Below are 20,722 nucleotides of genomic sequence, written 5' to 3'. Positions count from 1 at the left end.
TATGCTTTACAAGTACAATTTTGTCTTAATACCTTGTTTTAGTTGTATCCGTATTTTAATCACCAAGCATTTTACTTGGACAGTGGACTTGACTTAGCTGGGCCATTCGATCTGAGAAGTTGTTGTAGTCACTGGCAGATAGCACTACATGAGATCCAAGAGTCTATGAGAATCTTTTTTAAAACAGCCTTTTGTACAAATCAGGAAAATGTAATTGATGATCTTTTTTACATTATGCAGCTTTTAACTGTTTTAATTGCATTTAATTGTGTACAATGGGAATATTTTTTGTTATGCATTTGCAAAGATTTTAACTAATCAAGCAAAATAAATCTTATCTTATCTTATCTTATCTTATCCCTGCTTTGTGTATACAAAATCCCCAAACAGTAACCTTCAGCACCTTCCAAAAAGTGGCTAAGGAGGGGATGGAATCTGTGTTGAGCCTTAGGAATAATCCTAGAGCCTCCCCCATTTCTGCCTTAAACAACATGTCCAAGAGTGTTGTGGGCTATCAACGCCACACCTTTGGCTGGAGCGACGTACCGGGGGTCAGCTGCATTAGCATTGGGGAGTGATCGGAGTAAGTGTGCGTTAAGTGTTGTGTGGACAGGGCATGTATCACTATGTCTTGTGAGGTGAGCCACAAGTCTAACCTAGACCAATTGTTGTGTACGGCCGAGTGGAACGTCACTTCCTTTTTCATGGGGTGATGATGCTGCCAGAAATTTACCAGTAGGTTGTCGGCTATTGTTTGCTAGAGTTGGTGTTGTGCTTTGGTGTAGTGATGTGGCAAGGGGTGTGAGTGATCGCATGGTGGGTGGAGCATTAGGTTAAAATCTCCCTCCATATGAGGTGAGTCGAGCTTATGCTCACTATTTGTGCCCATAGTTTAATTAAGTAATCCTCCTCATCCACATTGAGCCCATAGCTGCATATTAATGGGACTGATGCCAATGCCAGCCTGCTCCAAGTCATGCAGAACCTTCCCTGCAGGCCTAGAATGGAGTCCTCTTCTTTATAAGGCACAGTATTTTAATTATACTACCTGTGTCTCTTGAGTAGGCTGAGTACGATGAAAAGTATCTGTGAGAGGTCCACCTAGTTGCGAACTGAGGCTGCTGCGTAGGGAGGGTATGTGTTTCCTGCAACATAGCTATGCTAACATAATGCCTGTCCAAGCAGGCCAATACGTGTTGTTTATTTCTGTGGTCACCAAGCCCTATAACATTCCAAGTTAGGAGTCCCACTTGCACAGTAGGGTTAGCTCGTTGTCCATCACCTGCCATCTACTAGTGCTGAGGGAGTATATATGCCCTGCCGACATGCTTCTATGTCTAAGTGTTTTCTGTACATGTGCAGATAAAAATATGTTGAAATACTAGCACTGCCCTCTTTGGTACCCCAAGATTCCCCCCACAGAGGTGACCCCAACTTGCCAAGTGCCGTCCCACTCTCTTAAACCCTCCCAATAGATCTAAAAAAAACTGTCTAGTCTTCTGCGCAGCTATTCCATGTTGGTGGTGTGCGGACTGTGCTGTGTGCTTATAGCATGCCAGAGCCATCAGGGTATAGGGCTGTGTTAGCATGTAGGCGCTTCCAATGTGAAGACCGGAGTGGGTCTGAGTCACTGGGTTGCTGGCAAACAACAAATTCAACATTTCCTCATCAAAGTAAAACATTCCCCACTAACGGAGGAAAATCTAACTCCCTTGAAGCTGTGTGTCCTAGGGGGCAATGCAGCACCTCCTGCACGGATGTGACACACAGACAGGGGCCCTGAAATGCATGCCTAATGAATAGTAAGTTTCTCACTGTCTTTAGTCAATCTGGTGATGGGTCGGAAGGCCATATAGTGAAGACCTAGAGTGTTACCTGCCATTAGAGCTGGCACCTGTGCGGACAGGTCCAAAAGCAAGCCTGCTGAGGGTGTCCATCTAGTCCCCGTTGATTGCTCTCAGTCCTCATCGTGGTGCGTAGGGTCTTCTCTACTGCCTGAAGAGGAGCACTCTACTCCCTTGGCAGCCTGCACCATTGTTTTGAAGAGTTACGCTGCCTTTTGTGGTGTGTTGCAGATGTGGTGCTTGCCTTTTTAGGTGAGCCGCAGACGTGCGGGGTTGAGCATGGCATACTCCACTCCCACTTGCTGTAACTTTTTCTTGATTGGCAAATATTTTTTCCACACTTCTTGGACATTGAGCGTAAAGTCAGGATATAATGATATTGCATTGTTCTCAAATATTACATCTTTCAGTTCACTTCGCTTTGAGGAGAGCCATATAGCGGTCTCTATAATTAAGTAGTCTTGCGACTATGGTCTGGGAGGCGCTCCTGGTGGAGGCATTAACACCAGTGTTCGATGTGCCTATTCCACAATAAGCAGTCCGAAGCAGGCCTCCTGGCCAAAACAGGTTGTGAGCAGTCTCTCTACATAGCCTTCCAGAAGTCCTGTGTTGGTTGTCTTGGGAATGCTGGTAATGTGGGTGTTATTCCGCCTCGAGCAGGCTTTGATGTCTTCATTCTTCGCCCGGATCACTTTGAGCAGTTTGTCCATGTCTGTAATTTGCCCTACTGCCTGCGTGTGGTCATCCTCGAAAGTAGAGATTCGCGTTTCCGCATCCTTTATTCTGCCATCCTGTTTCTCAAGATTTTGGGTGATCTGGTCCATTCTGGCACACAGTGAGTCCTTTATCCCTTCGATGGATGCAAGGCTGTTTTTCATTGTGAGAAGTGAGAAGTAGCACCTTCAAGTGAACATCGTCAGGGCTCTGGCCCACCTGACCAGTTCCGTCCTCAGATGGCTGCCCTCTGGGTGTTCTGCGGGAGTTGAACGCAAGCTTGCCTGTTTGCCATCCAGTTTTCCCATTGCCCGGTCTGTTTAGGTAGGTGCACTGGTGAGTTTTTGACGTTCCACCGTTCGCTTCAACTCGTGTCATATCGGATGTCTGACTGAGAGCATGCTCTTCCTAGGCTGGGCGTTGCGCCTCTGTTCTTGGCAGTGGGGGCCCCACGAAACAGCGCAGTCAGTTATTCAGGTGTACTTTGGCTCATTCCACCACCTCGTCTTGCCCCCAGCCACCCGCCCCAGGTTGACTCCTCAGAGATACAGCAGTGGTGGCGAAGAGCCTTGTAATGTCCTTGATGTGAGCTTGGGCAGTCTGGTGAAGACTACGTGCTCCTCACTGTGCAGGGCTGACTGTTTCAGGGTTGTGCATTTGAACCGTGTTGGAGTGGGGCGGGAGGCGTTGTCTAAAATGTGGGTTGTGAAGGCACGTTCCTGTTCGGCACCACGTCACTGTGGGCAATATGGCGCTTCTACGCCTGGGACGCCTTATCTTTAGTTGGGTTTGGGCTGCAGCATGAGCTAGGTGGATGGTGCAGCACATGGAGGAATTCCCGGACCAGGGCCTGGGCTGCGTGCTACTCCCTACTGCCACCGTCCAGAAAGAGGGTCAGGGTGCTCAGGTTGGTATGTTGCGGCCACCAGAAGAAATCTCTGAACAAATGAGGCCATCTGCAGTCACCAGGTGAGCCGTGGTAGTAGACCGTGGGCTCGCAGCACTGCATCGTGGGATGAAAGCTTATCCCTGCAGGGTGTCACCGCGACCCTCTGCTCCGCAGGGTATACTTGATGCCATTCGCCCTAGCAGGCCACAGTTAGTGGCGCTCAGTCAATTAACAGCAAAGGTATTAACTATGGTGCAGTGGGCCGTGATCCCTGGCCTGGCTTGAAGTCCGCTCGCTCCCGTTCTATCTCCCAGACCTGTGCAGCTTTCTTTGCGGTCTGTCACCTGCTGTCCAGCAGAGAGAGTGTGTGTCTCCAGGCACCACCTAGCTTGCACAGTACCTGGCTCCTTGGCAGATTTTGGTATTTGACCCCAGCTGAGGTTCAGCAGAATTGTGCACCACTCGGGGCCTCGTGCAGTGCTGCACAGTGCAGGGGTTCCCCCTGGGTGGCACGCAGTCCGCAGGGGTGGCCCTCGGTTACACGGTCTCTGCAGTGGCACAATCGCCTCACTCGGATGTCTGCAGGTGTGCATGGGGTTGTTACAGTTGAGTCCCGGCAGTCCCATGCTGGTGCCGTCTCACGGTCTCCGTCGGGGGTGGCGAGCCCTCACCTCCCTCGGCCCGTAGCACCGCGCTTCACAGGCTGCAAATTTGCACAGTGCCCAGCTGGTCCACCGCTGTCTCTGACTCGTTTCTAAAGGGTGGTGCCACTCCCGCTCACCCTCCGCTGTTTGTTGAGGCAGAGTACAGTTAGATTACCCCACAGGTTTAGGATGATTTATGGATGTTTTCTCCAGGGTTGACGGAACCTCACTACAGTGCGGCCATCTTGTTAGCCTGCCCTCTAGTGACCCCAAATTATCAAAAAATATATGAATAGGTTATAGTGTAAATACTTGCACAACTATACATGTATAGTAGTTATTATACAAAACTAAAACAATAGGACAAATACAACACTTATTTTAAAAAAAAGGTTAAAATAAATGTAGGTAAAATATTTGTACAGACACTTTAAAAGTCTACAGATCCCAAAAAAATGCAATTTGAAATAATTGTGGTTGAAATTGCAAAAAACAACCATTACATTTAAGTGTGAATATATAGACAGTAGGTTTCTAGTGGGGATATGGTGTGGTAAAAGTTTTTGTAAATATGGTGAGCCTATAATTCAGTTATTGAAGAAAAGTGACTTAAATTTAAGCCTAGCAAATACCAGTGAGCTAAACCACAATATGATGATGGACAAGTTACAGGCCATGAGCATGGGAATCTTAAAGATAGGAAAGAGATTGAGGTATTTGGTTGCGAGAACATTCAAGACAGTTTTGCAGTCCTTACACAATAACGTCAAAACATGGGTACATGGCCAAGAGGTTAAAATCTTGAGAGAAGATAGCAGGGGGTATAATTGGTTGAAGGAAGAGAAGATAGTGTGGGAAAAGAATTAAGATTCAAATGCTCCATAGTGTTGTAGCGCTGCCCATGCACACTGCACTCTTTCCATAGCATATCTCTGCATGCCAAATTTATATATATATATATATATATATATATATATATATATATATATATATCCAAGCTCCTAAACATCCAAGGGTTTTAACCCATAAAGAAAGTAGCACTCTCAGGGGTTAGTTCCACCAGTAATTTATTTCGGGAACAGTACAGCAACGACGCGTTTCGCCATAGGGCTTCTTCAAATTGTGCCTGGTGTTTTGGAGCAGAGGAATATATATATATATATATATATATATATATATATATATATATATATATATATATATTTATATAAAACAATGACAACTTTGTTTACTTGGTAATCAAAGTGCCACTTTTAGAGCTAAAATATTCTTAAACTGATATGGTTTTAAACAAGTTTACTTCTAATCTTCCCTGTATCCCAATAAAAGTACAAATCAAAAGTAGTTTTCTCTTTTGTATGCTTTAAAACCTCTTCCACCGGCAAGATGGGTGGAGCGAAGTTTTCTAGTGGGTATGTGGAATGAGCGGTTGTGGTTCACACATGCTGATCCTACATCATGGACAGCTCTGTAGGCATGTGTGAGATGCTTGAAGGTGATCCTCTTGTTGACTAGGAGCCAGTGGAGTTGTCGAAGGTGTTCTGTTATGTGGCTATGGCGGGGATGTCTAGGACCAGTCTGACTGTGGCGTTTTGAACTTTCTGAAGTTTCCGGTGCTGTTTCTGGGTGACTCTGGTATAGAGTGAATTGCCGTAGTTGAGTCAACTGGTGATGAGTGCTTGAGAGAATGTTTTTCTGGATTCTGTGGGGATCCATCTGAATGTCTTTCGAAGCATGCAGAGCGTATGGGAGCAGGAGGTGGATTCAGCGTTGATCTGGAACTTCATTATGAGTGAGGAGTCCAATATGATGCAAGGTTATGTGCATGGTCCGTGGGGTTCCCAGTGCAGTGGCCCACCAGGAGTTGTCCCAGCATGAGGGTTGGTATCCCATGATGAGTACTGTGGTCTTGTCCGAGTTGAGCTTGAGGCAGATATCTTTTATCCAGGTGGCAACGGACTTCATCCCACTGTGAAAGTTGATTCTGTCAGGTGTGGGTTCGTTGAAAGAGTGTCATCAGCATAAGAGACATTGTTAAGTCTGTGGTTTCTGACAATAGCCGTGAGGGTAATCATGTAGAGGTTGAAGAGGGGGGCTTAGGGAGGATCCCTGGGGCACTCTACAGATGATCTCTGTATGTTCTGAGAGGAACAGAGGTTTTCCGACTCCCTGTGTTCGGTCGGTAAGGACAGAGTGGATCCAGTCCAGGGCTTTGTCACGATTGCTGGCATTGTGGAGTCTCATAATTTTTGAGGCAGGGGGAGAAGGTATCAAAGATGGCCAAAAGGTAAAGTAGGATGAGGGCAGCTTTTTTGCCTCGGTCAAGGAGAGAGTAGATGTGGTCAGTGGCGGCAAGGAGTGCCTATCCCTGAGCTGTGGTTGCTTCAGAAGCCAGATTGGGAGATGTCCATGATGTGGGTCTCTTCAATGAACTCATAGAGTTGGGTGTTGATTGTCTTCTTGGTGATGCTTAACAATGCACATCCTTCTAAAAAAGGAATGGTGGGCTGCTTCTTGTGCTAACTTTGTTTTGTGTAAGACATTCTGTACAGCTGTTTTCTGTTCTATACCTCTTTAATGAGAACTAGGTGTAACTCAGTGGATATGGTCGCTGGAAAGAAAAGCTGTTGAAATATTACCCACAAGCTGGTAAAACATCCCTGCACAGCACAGTTATGAATTTGTTATTTCTGAAGATTATCCCAACATTGAGTGGGGTGCTATATCGGTATGGCCAACTGGGTCACATTTCTCTCAGAGCATACTCTTCTATGTATTGGGGAACTACCTTGACTGAAGCACTGTCTGCCAAGTACTTTTTTATTCATCATCTGATAGGGTGTTATGTACTGACCATGGTGGAAGTAAAAGATAAGTAAGATTAAGGGAAATAAGAGAAGAAAACTAAGATGGGGTCATAGATGAACAATAAAGTGTAGGTAAAGAACAAACATTAGAGGAAAAGAAAAGAAAGAACATTTGAATGGCATGGTAAGGAAAGGAAGAAAAAAAATAAAAGGCAGAGAATATAAAGAAGGAGTAGCACTATATGAGAAAGAAACAAAGTAGACCTTGTAAAAAAATGTGTAGCAACAAAATAAAAGAAAATTATTAAGAGGTTACAATATTAGCTGATGGGGAATAAAGAAATAAATAAGCCAATAAGAGAAAAAGGTGAAAGAGACCAATAGAAATAAATGAAATAGAACAGAATGAAAGGAAAGTTAGAGGGAAAGACATAAATAAACAATAGTTAACAAAAAAAACAAAAGAAATGGTGGATATGTACAAAAAAACGGAGAGGGACATAGAGGATCAAGAGAATGGGTACAAGAAAGGTAGGAGAACAGGACAAAGAGCCACGAGATGATGCCCAAGAAAGGTAAACAAATAAAGAGCAAGGGGCAGATAGTGAAGGAGTGAGTGAAATGCAGCTATTCTTTTTAAAGAAGACAAGACAGTGGGAGAGTGAACAGTAACACAACAAGATGAACTGAAAGATAGAATGAGAGATTGAAGAGTGATGGCACAGGAGTGAAGCATGAAATGGAAAGATACCTGCATGAATGAAGAGCCTGAATTAGTAGAAAGAAACTTGATTAAATAAAGAAAGATTTAAAGGGAAAATATTAAAGTATCACATGATAGAGGAAAACATGAAAATAAATGTGTGTGCTTTGCGAGAGAGAAACGATAGATATAGTGGTCTTAGAGAATACGTAGATTTGGAAGTGAGTAGAAAAACTTGGAGAAAACTGGAGCGATAAAGTTGAGTAGATTAGAGGGGTGTAGATATTGAGAATGAAACAGAACTATAATGGTAAGAGAATGTGAATGTGATTAACTGAAGAGGAATACTAAAGAGATTTAGAATATGCCAAAGATACAGAAGAATGTTCAAGATAGTATGGAAAAGAGTTTAAGATATACAGGGTACTGGACAATGAGGCTGATTATAAGAGATGTAGAGGTGAGTAGAAGAGCTAGAAGTGAGTGAGTGAGTGACTGACTGACAGACAGAGATAGGTGTGAAAAAGTAAACTAAAAGTGGGAAAACTGGAGATAAGAGCAAATCTTAAGAGAAAGGAAAACACATCAAAGAGGTAGAGGTACAAGTTAAACCAGAAGACAGAGGCGAGAGAGACCGTCCGAGGTCAGAGAATGACAGAATATGGCATAGACGGGTTAGAGTGAGGGTTGTGTATTTGAAGATAAACAAAAGGAAACAGATGTAACTGTGCAAACACAGAGGTAAAAGACACAGCCTGAAAGCTAGACAGGATGGGGAAATAAAACTAGTACATTTTAACATAGGTATGATTAAATAAGAATTAGAGGTGAGACCAGGGCTAACATGTAAGGTGATGAGAAGATAGCAGTGAAGGTGAGAGATGTACTGAGGTAGAGTTGTTGGTGAGAAAATGAGTAGTATAGAAAGTGAATGAACGGGAGATTGACCAGCAATATTGTGAGATAGATATGAGGGCTACACAGTGTGGGATTGATATAAAGGAATAGTAGTGATAAAACCTTTACAAAGTGCATTAGTGCAGTGAAAATATATTTTGCACAGAGGAAGCACTACTGAATATTGGGATGTTTTAGGTGTGTATAGCTCTATCTGTGTCTGTTCCAGGGACACTGAACACTTCACCTGAGATTGCTCCTCTATGTAGGTGTATATGTGTTATGTTACAAGTTCTCATAAAGTGGTGGCTTTCCCAGCACGGGCGTCCCAGCGCTAAAACTGAGAGGAGAATGCAGGAAAAGATTTCACCTAAAGGTTAGAGAAAAGCCACGTTTTGATCATTTTTATGAAAGCCCAGTGGTCTTGCATGCTCTGAGCCGCTAGAGGAATAGAATTCCATATGATGGGTGCCATCGTCCTGAAAGAGCGCCCACCTGTTCTTACCCTGCACACCCGTGGGCACAGGGCAGATGCAGATCCGAGGAGCAGAGGGATCGAGCCGGAACATACGGTGAGCACAGCCTGTTCAAAATTTTTGGACCTTGGTCATGCAAGATCTTGTGTGTGGTACAGAGTCTCAATATACACTCTCTGTTCTATCTGAAGCCAGTGAAGTTGGTGAAGGTCTGAGGCATGGTAGTGCTTAGGTAGTGCAAAAAGCATACAGGCAGCCCCATTCTGCGCCCTTTTTCAAATATTTCATGCTGACCAAAATACTGAGCTTAGACTCACTGTTGTCCAGTAGAAGCAATAAACAAAGCACAGTTTGCCTTTAACAGCTCCTGCCGCAATCTTATAAAAACCCCACTAAGTTAAACTTCTGTATGGTGTAAATAATGTTGTTGAAACTCTAATCTTCTGCGCTGTCCACAGCTAAAAGCCATTCTAATGTACTCTTCCGACATTGCACTAAGCCATGTTAAGTACAATACATTCATTGGGGCAAAGTGGAAGACCATCTGTGGAATACTGGGGTGAAAAGCAGATTCATGCTGTCATATGTGACAGAATGGACACAGAGGCTGCTGGTTCTTGTAAGATCTGTAACACAAGAGTAATGTATAAATGTTCCTAGCCAGGATATTCCAACACCACCTCCCACACAGTGAGCATCTATGTTTCAACTGGGGAACACCTTAAGTTGCAAGGCTGTTGGGACATTGAATAATATGTTAATACCAACATCCCAGGATATTTGACCAGGACGCTAGAATATTCATGCAAGTCAGACCTATATTGGAAGTACTCTGACATAGGATGGCAATATCTTATGTCATTCTGTTTTCAAGCAGCTAGATTTGCTGCTAATGCTGTATAGATGAACGACAACTGCCTCAAACTCGACACTGACAAGACAGAGTAATCATCTTCAGGATAGGAAAGGACACACTCTGGAACAATGCATGGTGCCCACCTGAGCAGGAAACCCCAAAACCCACTGAACATACCTGCAACCTCGGTTTTCTCCTCAGCTATCCAGCATGTGCAGGGGACTGTTGTTCTGTTTTACCAGTGGATATCCACACATTGGGGAGGATGGTGGCTCTCCCTACCCTTATGCACAGCAAGCCTCACTCAGTACCAGAGTATACTTACCTACGTATTGCCCAGGAGTGCTAATACCCTTTAAAACCACCTAGCAAGCAGTTTCATTATCCATGAAGAAGCAGGTAAGCGTTGACTATTCCGCTTGCTTCCTCACCTTCTGAATGCTAAGGAAGGTCTTCAGATGGCTCCCACCTAACACAAGGCAAACAGTCTGGCAAGCTATCATCACCAGCAAACTAGACGATGGCAACTCCCTCTACATAGGAATAACAGCGCAACTCATTCTGGACCTCACCCACTTCACACCACACCTCAGGTCACTCCACTGGCTACCAGTCGGGATGAGATGCCAGTTCAAGATGATCACCCATGCTTACATGACACTACGCAACAAAGGACCGACATACCTCAGCAAACAAATGTACTTCCACCAACCTACCAGGAAACTCCATTCGAAATCCCCCTCCCTAGTAGCCACCAGAGGCATCCTCTGGAAGAACAGTGGAGGTCACTCTTTCTCCCACAAGCGGTTCAGACCTGGAACAACCTCCCCCTACAACCTCTGGGCCTCGACATTGCCCTAGCAGTTCAGGAAGGACCTCAAGATCTGAATGTTCAACCAATAGGAGAACATTCAACATGCGCTCCCAGCACCTCAAGAACCTCATGAAGCAGCGCTCTACAAATCCCGATTGGTTGATTGATGTGATATCATAAATCTGATTGTATTTGATTTTCTGATATAGTTATTGGCAAGATGGACGAACAAGTTCAGCCACTGTTTATATTGTGGTACAAATATATGTCATTTGTGCATCAAGTAGTTTACACTGGCACATACATGATCTGTGACTGCAACAAATAAATAATGGTTCTGGGTATTAAGGCAGATTCTGAAGTAGCTGACTAAACTGGGAGTACCATTTCAGAACTGTCTGTTAATCTTGAGATTACTCACTGTTTTTGAAAAACTGTGTTGCAAGAAAAAAACTGTTAGGTCAATTTTTGTCCAAATTTTCTTGACAGTGGTTGCCCCTAAAGATTCTCAACGGCTCAAATGATCTTAGTTTCTAAGATGTGATGGAAACATAAAATGAGACACTACACTCTTATTATGTAGAGCAGTAACTCAGAGATCAATTGTTCCTTGGATGCTCAGTGTGCTGGTGAAAGTCCTTCTAACATCATGGGGTCACTGGCTGCATTAAGGTTCTGTCACATAATAGGAGATGAGTGAAGTCCTCGAAATACTTTGCAGAGGGAGACCAAACGCTTATTACTCTGTTGCTCACAAACTTACTTTCTCTAACAATTGCGAACTACAGACCTCGTTATTCAACTCTTACACCAAGCAAATGTGGATTGGAGCAGAAAAGACTTTGAAAAGCCAAAAGATGAAGAGTGCAGCCAGCACGGCCTTCTTCCCTTGTTTTATCCGCTTGGGTCAGACCCTGAGGTGATTCATGGCAGCTGAGACGGAACTACATTCAGCCAGAAATGCAGGGATTTAGTAGCTAATTTTTAAAGTCAAAACTATTAATTCTGAATGAAATAAGTGGAAATATATTCAAATGTGTAAAAAAGCAACTTCAGATTTCCCTATTTTTTCAAGGTAGAAAATGCCAGTATTTCTAAGACAAGCACATGACTTAGTGGAGAAGCGTGGCTCAGTGGTTAGAGGCGGCAGACCCGGAAGCTGAGATCGACCATGGACCAGGGTTCGATTCCCCGCCTCAGCGGGTCTCGGGCTCAAAAATTCCACGGACTTGACAATTCTCGCTCTGGTACCTACTCAACTCACAGGGTCACACTCTGCGACTCTGGGCAATAGCTTGCTTAATCTCCACTACGGCCCCTCGCAGCGGGATGCCTGGCTTTCACCTTGTGGACACCCTGCCGGGGTTTCTCACAGGGGAATACCAGGACGGGTTCCCTAAGCAAGCGCCGGGACGCTCACGGGCAGCTGTGCGCTTTACAAGTCCAGCACATTTACATTTACATTTACTTACGTCACCAGGGCAAATCAGTTCAGATACTCCGGCAAGAGTAGCAGCGACAAGTTCTATTTTATCCTGTAACATAAACAAAGAAAGGAAAACGTTACAGGAATCCATCCTCTTAGGCAAAGCTTCATACATCAAAAAGATAATCCCGTAGCCTTTTCTTATTTGTACATTTATTTTAGTACACATGAAAATTGGATTTCAGAACGCCTCTAATGAGAAATGCTTGTTGCACATAATACTTCCATGCAAAAGAGCATCATTTCAAATAGGGCAATTAAATATACATTTACCTCCTGGCGTCTAATAGGCAAGGACAGATACAAGTAAAGTGACCTACGATTCAGGACAATTGCACATGAGCAACACTTTTGCTCTTTCTTATCAAACTAGGGGCCAGATGTGCGCCAGATTTTTGTGGTCACAAACAGGTAATCGGCCTGTTTGCGACCGCAAAGTCGGTCTGCCCTATGTACAAACCCTATTTTGCAATTTAGTAACCTATGAGCGATTCCCAAAATTGGGTTTGCAACTGGCTGTTAGGAAGAGGCGTGCGTCCCTTCCTAATAGCGAGTCGCATATCAATGTAAGATTGTTTTGCGGCAGCAAAACACTCGCAGTTTTTCACCAGTTTTAAATGGGTGGTAAGCCACCAAATGGGAAGGGACCCGAGGGAACTCCTTCCCCTTTGGGACTGGCACTGAAAACATTTTTTAAGAGCAGGCATTGGTCCCAGGGACTGCTGCCTACTCTTAAAAAATTAAACAGAAACATATCATTTTTGTTTCTTAAATGCATCCCTTTTTCCTTTAACCCGTTAACCGCGGCCGTTTTTTCACGGCAGTTCGGCCGTTCTAAAAAACAGGTGGGGCTGCATCGGCCGTTGAACGTGCGCAGCACCAGCCAGGTAGTGCTCTGAACGTTCAACGGCTGACGGCAGCATATAACGGGTTAAGGAAAACAGGTTGCATTTTTTTTAAAAAGCTGCTTTATTTAAGAAAGCAGTAACATACATGGGGATCTGCTGACCCCAGCAGGCCACCACCCTGGGAGTGCTAGCCATTATCAATGGGGTCGCAACCTGCACCTGCCTCATGAATATTAATGAGGCAGGTGATTTGCGACCCAATTAGGAATCGCAAACAGTGTCTAGGTTTGAGACTAGCAAATTGGAAGGGTAGTACATCTGGCCCTAAGTGTTGGAAAGTATAACAGTCGAAAAGGAAGAAAATCCTACTTCACAATTGTAGATAACATTGGCACCATACTTTGGTGACTTGTACTAGAATATGTTTCAGTCAAACATTTCTGTAAGTTCACTACAAATGAGACTTGTTCAATATTTTTTTTCAAATTGATATGAACGTTTGTTTTTGATAGACTTTCTAAAAATTCCAGTGTGCCAAGCTTATAGTTTACAAATAAAGTATTAAAGTATGGTTTAAAGTTGAAACAAGTTAACTTGTCATGCCTTCACATGATTGTGCTCCAAGCTTAACCTTGAGCAAGTGGACTCTGCTCTCTCACACGACTGCATTACTTGCAAGTGCATTTCATGGCCTAAAAATAGACTGACCCATACAGGATACCAAATGTGACCTTAAACATGAAGGCTGTAGTAGTTTCTGCCATGTTTCTACTCCCTTATTAGTTAGAGCAAACATTGGCACAGGTAATTGGTTGTGCCTTTCAATTGTGTTATCCTACCTTTTTTCTTTGGCGGTGCTTTTTGCCAATTCTGTTGTGCATCCAGAAAAAGAATAAAACATGTCTGCTTGCCGATGCAAGACCGCATTGGATGTCTGTATCATGATGCATCATGTTTTTTTCTTTTCATTTTTGGAATATTTAGTTTACTGTTCCAATGCAAAAAAGTAAAAAAGGACAGACAGGGCGGGAAGAAACATAATAGCTGGAGGGGGAGAGAGCAACAGGGAGAGTGAGGTGGTGGGTTTTTGAGGGAAAAGTAGCACACAACAGAGATAGCAAGAAAACAGATGCACTACCATGGAGTGGTGGCAGAAATAGAAATACGAAGTTCCCTACATGTGAGCAGGAGTAAAATGCAAGACATTCAGTCAAAAGGATGATAAAAAGCAGTGCTCCATGAGATGGATAAACACAAGAAGTGATCAGAAAGCCGTCAAATGAGAAGCAAGCAAATGAGGTTAAGAAGAAAGCCAACCAATGGCTGAGCCACATGTACTATAGGTTCTGCTATTGTCCACCATAGGTTTCCGACAACAGATTCCTAAAAGCTTCCTTTAGGTGAGAACTAGAGGTTGGAATTTGTTAATACATGTTACGGTCTCGACTGCAAGGCCCTGCAGATGGAACAGCGTGTTGAGCAGTTCAGAGTGGATTAAGGAACACTTTATGTAATTGAAAGAGGAGGCACTGTGAAATGTATTCACTATGAAATGTACTGTACAGGCACTTTCCTGCTTAAATTTCATGTATTTACAACTTGAGGTGTAGGGAGAAAAAGATGATGTTCATGCTCATGTGCCAAAGCAAGGATTGCAACGAGTGTTTAAGTTAATTCGCCAGATCACATGTTTTTCTGTTGCTTAAAAAACATATTTATCAACGCAGCCACAATTAATCACTCTTAACATGTCAACTACACTTTCTATGGAACAAACAGGTGCTTGAACGTAAACTGTAACAGTTGTGTTGCACCATCTTAAGATGAAGTGTGCTGTGCTTAGGGGAAGCAGGGCGGTGAGTACTATGTCTAGCTGCAGGATGGCTCAACGACTTAATCCTCTGAATGCTCACCACTTACTATGAGGGGGGTTAGGAGTCAAGAGTTCAAATCTGCCAAGCTTTCCTCCGATGTTGCAAAAACCGAGTAGTGTGTGCTACTATGATGTTTTTATAGTGTTCAGAAAAATGCAAAGTGCATTATAAAAACAAATTATTAGTCCTGGGAATGGTTTTGCTACATCAAATGTTTTTAGTGTCATAAGACCTTGATGCATTCTAATAATTGCCTTTGCTTATCCTGTCCATGTGGAGTGGGAGTAGAAGGATGTGCTCGAGCTATGAGTATTTGTTTATCCAAGAGAAACCCAGCACACACATTGCCAAATTCAACTCATAGCTTCCAGACTAAACCACCAACTGGACAATGAGCTTATCAGGGGGGAAGAAAACAAGAGAGGAAAGATCAATTAAGAAACCGAAAAAATAGAGACAAGAGGAAGAGAGGCACAATGGAGTAAAAGCAGAATAATTGATGAGGGAGAAAGCCATGGGAAAACATTTAAAGAAAGGCTAAACAGAGAGCAAAAGGTGCACTGAGACAGCGGTTTTGGAAATTAACTTTGTTAGCAGCTTCGGTTCTTCTTGGACAATTTGGTGAGATCCTTGTGACATATGGAAGGGTCATTGTGGTCCCACTGACACAATTGTTACACATGAACCTAGAGAGCCCCTTTATATTAGCTCTCTACTCCCCTAAGAACCTGGGCCTTGTTCCACTTCAACAGCCCCCTCTAGTACCTGGGTTCTGTGCCACAGACCTTTGTACCTGTCTGTTTTGTTATAGCAACGAAAAAAGGAGAGTGTGTTATGTGGTGGGTATCTTTGCATGTGTTCTATTATCTCATCTGCCTGAGTTCAATGCTAAATGTTATTGTATAGATTATAAGGTAGAAGGAATTCTATTTTGATCAGTTGATGCTGGCACCTTGGAGAGGTGATGCCATGCTGTGTCACCAATAAATAAAGACTGGATTGGATTTGAAGTGCCGAGTGGACCACCATCAGTTTACGTTTGAAGTTGGATGAATATTTGGGAAATATTCAATACAAGCCCAGGTACAGTGTTTTGTTTAATACCAACAGGAAGGTTCATTTTCAAACTCCAAGATGGGGTGAACGCTTGAACACATCCGTGAGAGCACAGGCCTGGAACTTGCTGCTGTGATATAGAGTGTGTTTCCTGCATTCTCTGCATCACTCAAGGAGTGCAATCTAAGTCCCAGATGCAGCGCCTCACTGCAACGCACCTTACATTGCACAATACCATCTTTTGCCATCTAACAATATAGTGGATCAGTGACAGTGGCAGAAGATGTCCATTCTCGGAAGTAGTGTGCCACGGCAGTGTTCTGCATACATCATTTGAAGGTCAAGGAGGTCTCCAAGATTTGTTCCAGCTGGCATGGCTGCTCACAGTAACATTATAACTCCATTATTTCTGTAAATCAATCGGGTCTCCACAAATACCTTGGAGGATTGGGTGGAAATGAAGGAGAATTCTATAATAGCATTGGATGGACAGGACTTTTGCTAGCGAGGAAGAAGGCATTATTTATAAGCGCACTAGGTAGATAGGAGAGAATAATTTGTAAATATTTGTCGGTAGCCATTTGACCCGATGACCAACCCATTGCTAATATGTCCAAAGAGGCAATTAAACACCTTGAGGGCAGGTTAGCAAAGGAACTCCATTTGGTCCAGGTACATTATACGTTTTTTACTCACCCTCAGGAAGAATATGAATCAATAGACAAATTTGTAACATGACTCAGAGCTTTTCATTAAATGACATTTTAGTGCTATGACAGATGAGTTGATTCGTAGTCAGCTCATTGTACAGTGCAAAGACAAGAAAATTCAGGAGAGGTTATGGGCAGCAAAGTACCCCTCTCCTACGGAGGTGATAGATGAAGGCAAGGGACAGTGGTTATAGAGATAGAATACTAGTTGTGAGTGAAGGCACTGTGGAAGAAAATGTGTGAGAAAGAGGTTGAGCTCATGGTGGATTAGCGATCAATGTATACCACCATTCCCATGAAAATTTTCGAGGTGCAATGGAGTAACTTTACATTGTCCGCTAAGGATATCAATCATGGAGGATATCAAGGGGAACCCACTGATATTTTGGGATACATGGAGGGGAACACGTACTATAGGATGTGAACAATTTTAGGGTGGATGTATCAATTTGACCATAATATAATAAAATATTCCAGAGCAATCAACCAAATAATGATTATGGAGGATGTAAACTTGAGTGATATTTGAGAGAAGATGCTTTGAAATACCTTAGGAGGCTGGAAGGAGTATGTCCACAAAATTATTAAGTAAAATGCTGTGCCAATGCAACAAAAACTTCATCTAGTACCTCTTTTTGTGAGAGGTGTCACAGAGTTGCTGAGTGACATGCTTAAAGAGAGTATAATTGAACCTGTAGAGGTTTGACAATGGCTACCTCCAGTTGGTATTGCCAAAAAATCTGATGGCCATTTGAGAGTTTATGTGGATTTGAGATCCCTCAACCAGGAGATAGTCATGGACAGATTTCCTCTCCCAAATATCAGCGAGCTGCTGGTATTGGTGAAGGATGGCAACTAGTTTTCAACCGTGGATTTGAGGGGTGCTTACCATTAAATCAGTTTGCATGAGGATTCTTAAATGTTGATATATTTTCTCACTACAGAAGGGATGAATCAATTAACTCCTGTGCGTTTCGGTTTAGAGTCGGCTGAGAGTGTATTGCAACAGATGATGATGAACATCTTTGAGGGGGTGAAAAAAGTTATCTATTTTCAAGATTACTTTCTAGTCTTGGGTGAAACTGTAGAGCAACATCACTCAACTTTGGTGTTGGTACTGAAGAACTTGGGAGAATTTGGTTTGACACTTAATTGAGATAAGAGTACATTTTTGACCAGAAAATAGATTAGGTACACAATATCCCATGATGGCATCAAACCTACATTTCCTTTATTGGATGCATTGGTAAAGGTTCCTGCTCCAACAACAAAATACAATTATTATTTTTCAGGACTCATAGAGTACTATGCCAAAAGTGTTTCAGGAAACATCTATGGAAGGGGCGTAGTTTGGTGTAGAGGGAGGACAGAATGTGTGCTTTGACGATATCAAAACAGAGATTTACAATTCTGGAATTGGTAAAGTGAGCAAGGGACCACTTTGCCACTGGATTCAAGCAAGCCGGGCTGAAGACGGCTGGAATGCCAGAAACCGGTCCTCGGAAGCTTGTTTCCGGTCCAGGGAAGGCATGGCTTGGCAGTTCGGGCTGGACTGTTCCCATGAGGCACAGGGTCAGACTGATTTGCATATGGCCATGTCTGAACTGGGGTGGCAGAGTGGGCTAAAGAACGGTGATGGATTAAATCCAGATTTGTTGACTGGGTGTGAGTGTTTGATTGGTTCAGAAGCTCCATCCATCAGCACCCCTTTTGTACCATTTTGTTTGCCATAAGTTGGCAGGGTATGCTCATATGTCTGTCCCTTGCTCACTTTGCCACTGGATTCAAGCAAGCCGGTTTGAAGACGGCTGGAATGCCAGAAACCGGTCTTCGGAAGCTTGTTTCCGGTCCAGTGTAGGCATGGCTTGGCAGTTCGGGCTGGACTGTTCCCAAGAGGCACAGGGTCAGACTGATTTGCATATGGCCATGTCTGAACTGGGATGGCAGAGTGGGCTACAGAACGGTGATGTATTAAACCCAGATCTGTTGACTGGGTGTGAGTGTTTGATTGGTTCAGATGCTCCGTCCATCACCACCGCCTTTTGTACCATTTTGTTCACCATAAGTTGGCAGGGAATGCTCTGACGTGAGTCCCTTGCTCACTTTGCCACTGGATTCAAGCAAGCCGGGCTGAAGACAGCTGGAATGCCAGAAACCGGTCCGTCCATCACCACCCCCTTTTGCAGATTTTTCCTAAGCGGGGCCTGGACGGCTTTCTTACGGCCATGGGGCTGAGTAACATGTGGCGCAACCATAACACTTCAAAGAGACAATACATGTTCTATTCAGCTCAACACGGGTCTTTCTCACAACTGGACTATCTATTCACCTGCACTGACCAGGTGGGAGACTTCGACGCACCTCAGATTATGGCCTTTGGGATCTCCAACCACTCCCCAGTCAGCACCACTTTGAGTTGCCCAGCATCCAATAGTCCATCCTTTCCGGCGAACAGTTCTGTGGTGCCTGCAGGACCAGGCCCTCTGGGATAAGCTTTGGGAGGGTTCATTTCTCTATGTTGAGGAAAACAGGGGTTCGGCTGACTCTCACTGAACATTGTGGGAAGCCTACAAGACGGTGCTGCAAGGACAGGCTCAGGCACTGATTGGGGCACAGAAGAAGGAGGAATCCATACTGATTACTCAGCTGGAAAATAAAATCGAGCAGATGGAACACGCGGTTAGCATCGCCTCATCTGCTGACCTCCACCACAGATTGACACTCAAGCAGCGGGAGTTTCAAACCTCCCCCAGCATATCAGAGCCTCATCATCGCTCTAGCAATTCAGTAAGGACCTCAAGACATGATTGCTCAATCAATACGAGAACAGGCAACACTATCTGACAGCGCCTGAAGACCCTCACGGGTGAAGCAGCCACACTCTACAAATCCTGATTGATTGATAGATGCGTTTATTTTTCTAGCATCTAGCTGTTAAGCGTAACTTAAAACCCTATACTGAGCCACTACCATTTGGCCAATTCAGATAACATTGATAATTCCTAACAATTGGGTGCAATCAGTCACCATAGGGTTAAGGCAATGCCTTCAACCATATTGATTAGTAACACACAGCATCCCCACAGAAGGGTATATAGGAATATGTATAAAGCGCCGGGACACTCTTGTTGAGTAGCCGTGCGCTATATAAATAAAATCATAACATAACATAACATAACATAACATGTGCAGTATATTGAACATTGACTTATTTGTCTGTTTAAAATAAACAATTTGCTTAATTTATTCGACCTTTCAAACATTTTGTAAATCAAACACTTGTGAAATAAACATGAACTATGCTGAAAAATCCCTAACACAAAATAATTGTAAAGGATTTTTACCACTTGCTCGATCAACTGCGCTACTGATCCTTTCAAATCCTTCACCAAGTTGGCCTAAAACACAAACATTAAAACAATTAATGCGCTTATAAAGTACTTTGAAAGCTAACCAGTTTATTGACAGTTTTCCCCCCAATCTGTAAAAAGTGCATTAATAAGCATAAAAGCATGCCTTGCATTTGGCCACATTCATAACAGAGTATCAGATGATATGCACCTTGGGCCAAAGCACAGGCCAGGATATTGCTCCTCACAAAGATGCAGTTACCTTGCACCAATATCTGATGGCACACATTGTCTATTTCTCACATATGAGCACTTAGCCCCACATTGAGACATGTCATACTCCAGAGCATGCAACCTTTGCTCTATATACGCAGGCACTCAGCCCGAAGAGAATCTATAGCACTGTATACTCTGCCCATTAAGACACTAACGGCCACATGCATCATTGTTGTTGTTTGCGATTTCTTAATTGCGAAAATTAAGGAATCGCAATTAAGAAATCGCAAAAGGCTATGCATCAAGAAATTGCAATTTTTTGGGGGATTTCTTAAAATTCCTTAATTGCGATTCACAATTTGTGAATGTTGCGATTAGCACCGTTTGCGAATGCAATTGACAATGATGCATGTGCCCGCAAGTGACTATACTCAACATTGTATGGGCCACTATATATAGTTTCAGCTACTGTGTGCATGATTATGTATTTTGCCTCAGACACGGAGAATCTTTGTTTAATATGTATGTCACAATGAAG

General features: G+C 43.5%; 1 protein-coding gene across 1 annotated transcript in view; it reads right to left on the bottom strand.

Annotated features, from left to right (window-relative positions):
- Nucleotides 1-11,160: 11,160 nt before the first annotated feature.
- Nucleotides 11,161-20,722, bottom strand: part of LOC144769210 (uncharacterized) — a 256,325-nt gene continuing 246,763 nt past the window's right edge. Inside the window, exons 6-8 of the mRNA XM_078653235.1 lie at nucleotides 19,963-20,016; nucleotides 12,065-12,179; nucleotides 11,161-11,177 (exon numbers count right to left, since the gene is read on the bottom strand). Coding sequence (XP_078509361.1) covers nucleotides 11,161-11,177; nucleotides 12,065-12,179; nucleotides 19,963-20,016 — 186 coding nt within the window. The remainder of the gene's footprint in view (nucleotides 11,178-12,064; nucleotides 12,180-19,962; nucleotides 20,017-20,722) is intronic.

The sequence above is a fragment of the Lissotriton helveticus genome, chromosome 7, assembly GCF_964261635.1.
Source record: "Lissotriton helveticus chromosome 7, aLisHel1.1, whole genome shotgun sequence".
NCBI classification, from domain to species: domain Eukaryota; kingdom Metazoa; phylum Chordata; class Amphibia; order Caudata; family Salamandridae; genus Lissotriton; species Lissotriton helveticus.
The sequence above is the reverse complement of the archived record's forward strand: the minus strand, read 5'-3'. Positions and strand labels throughout refer to the sequence as shown.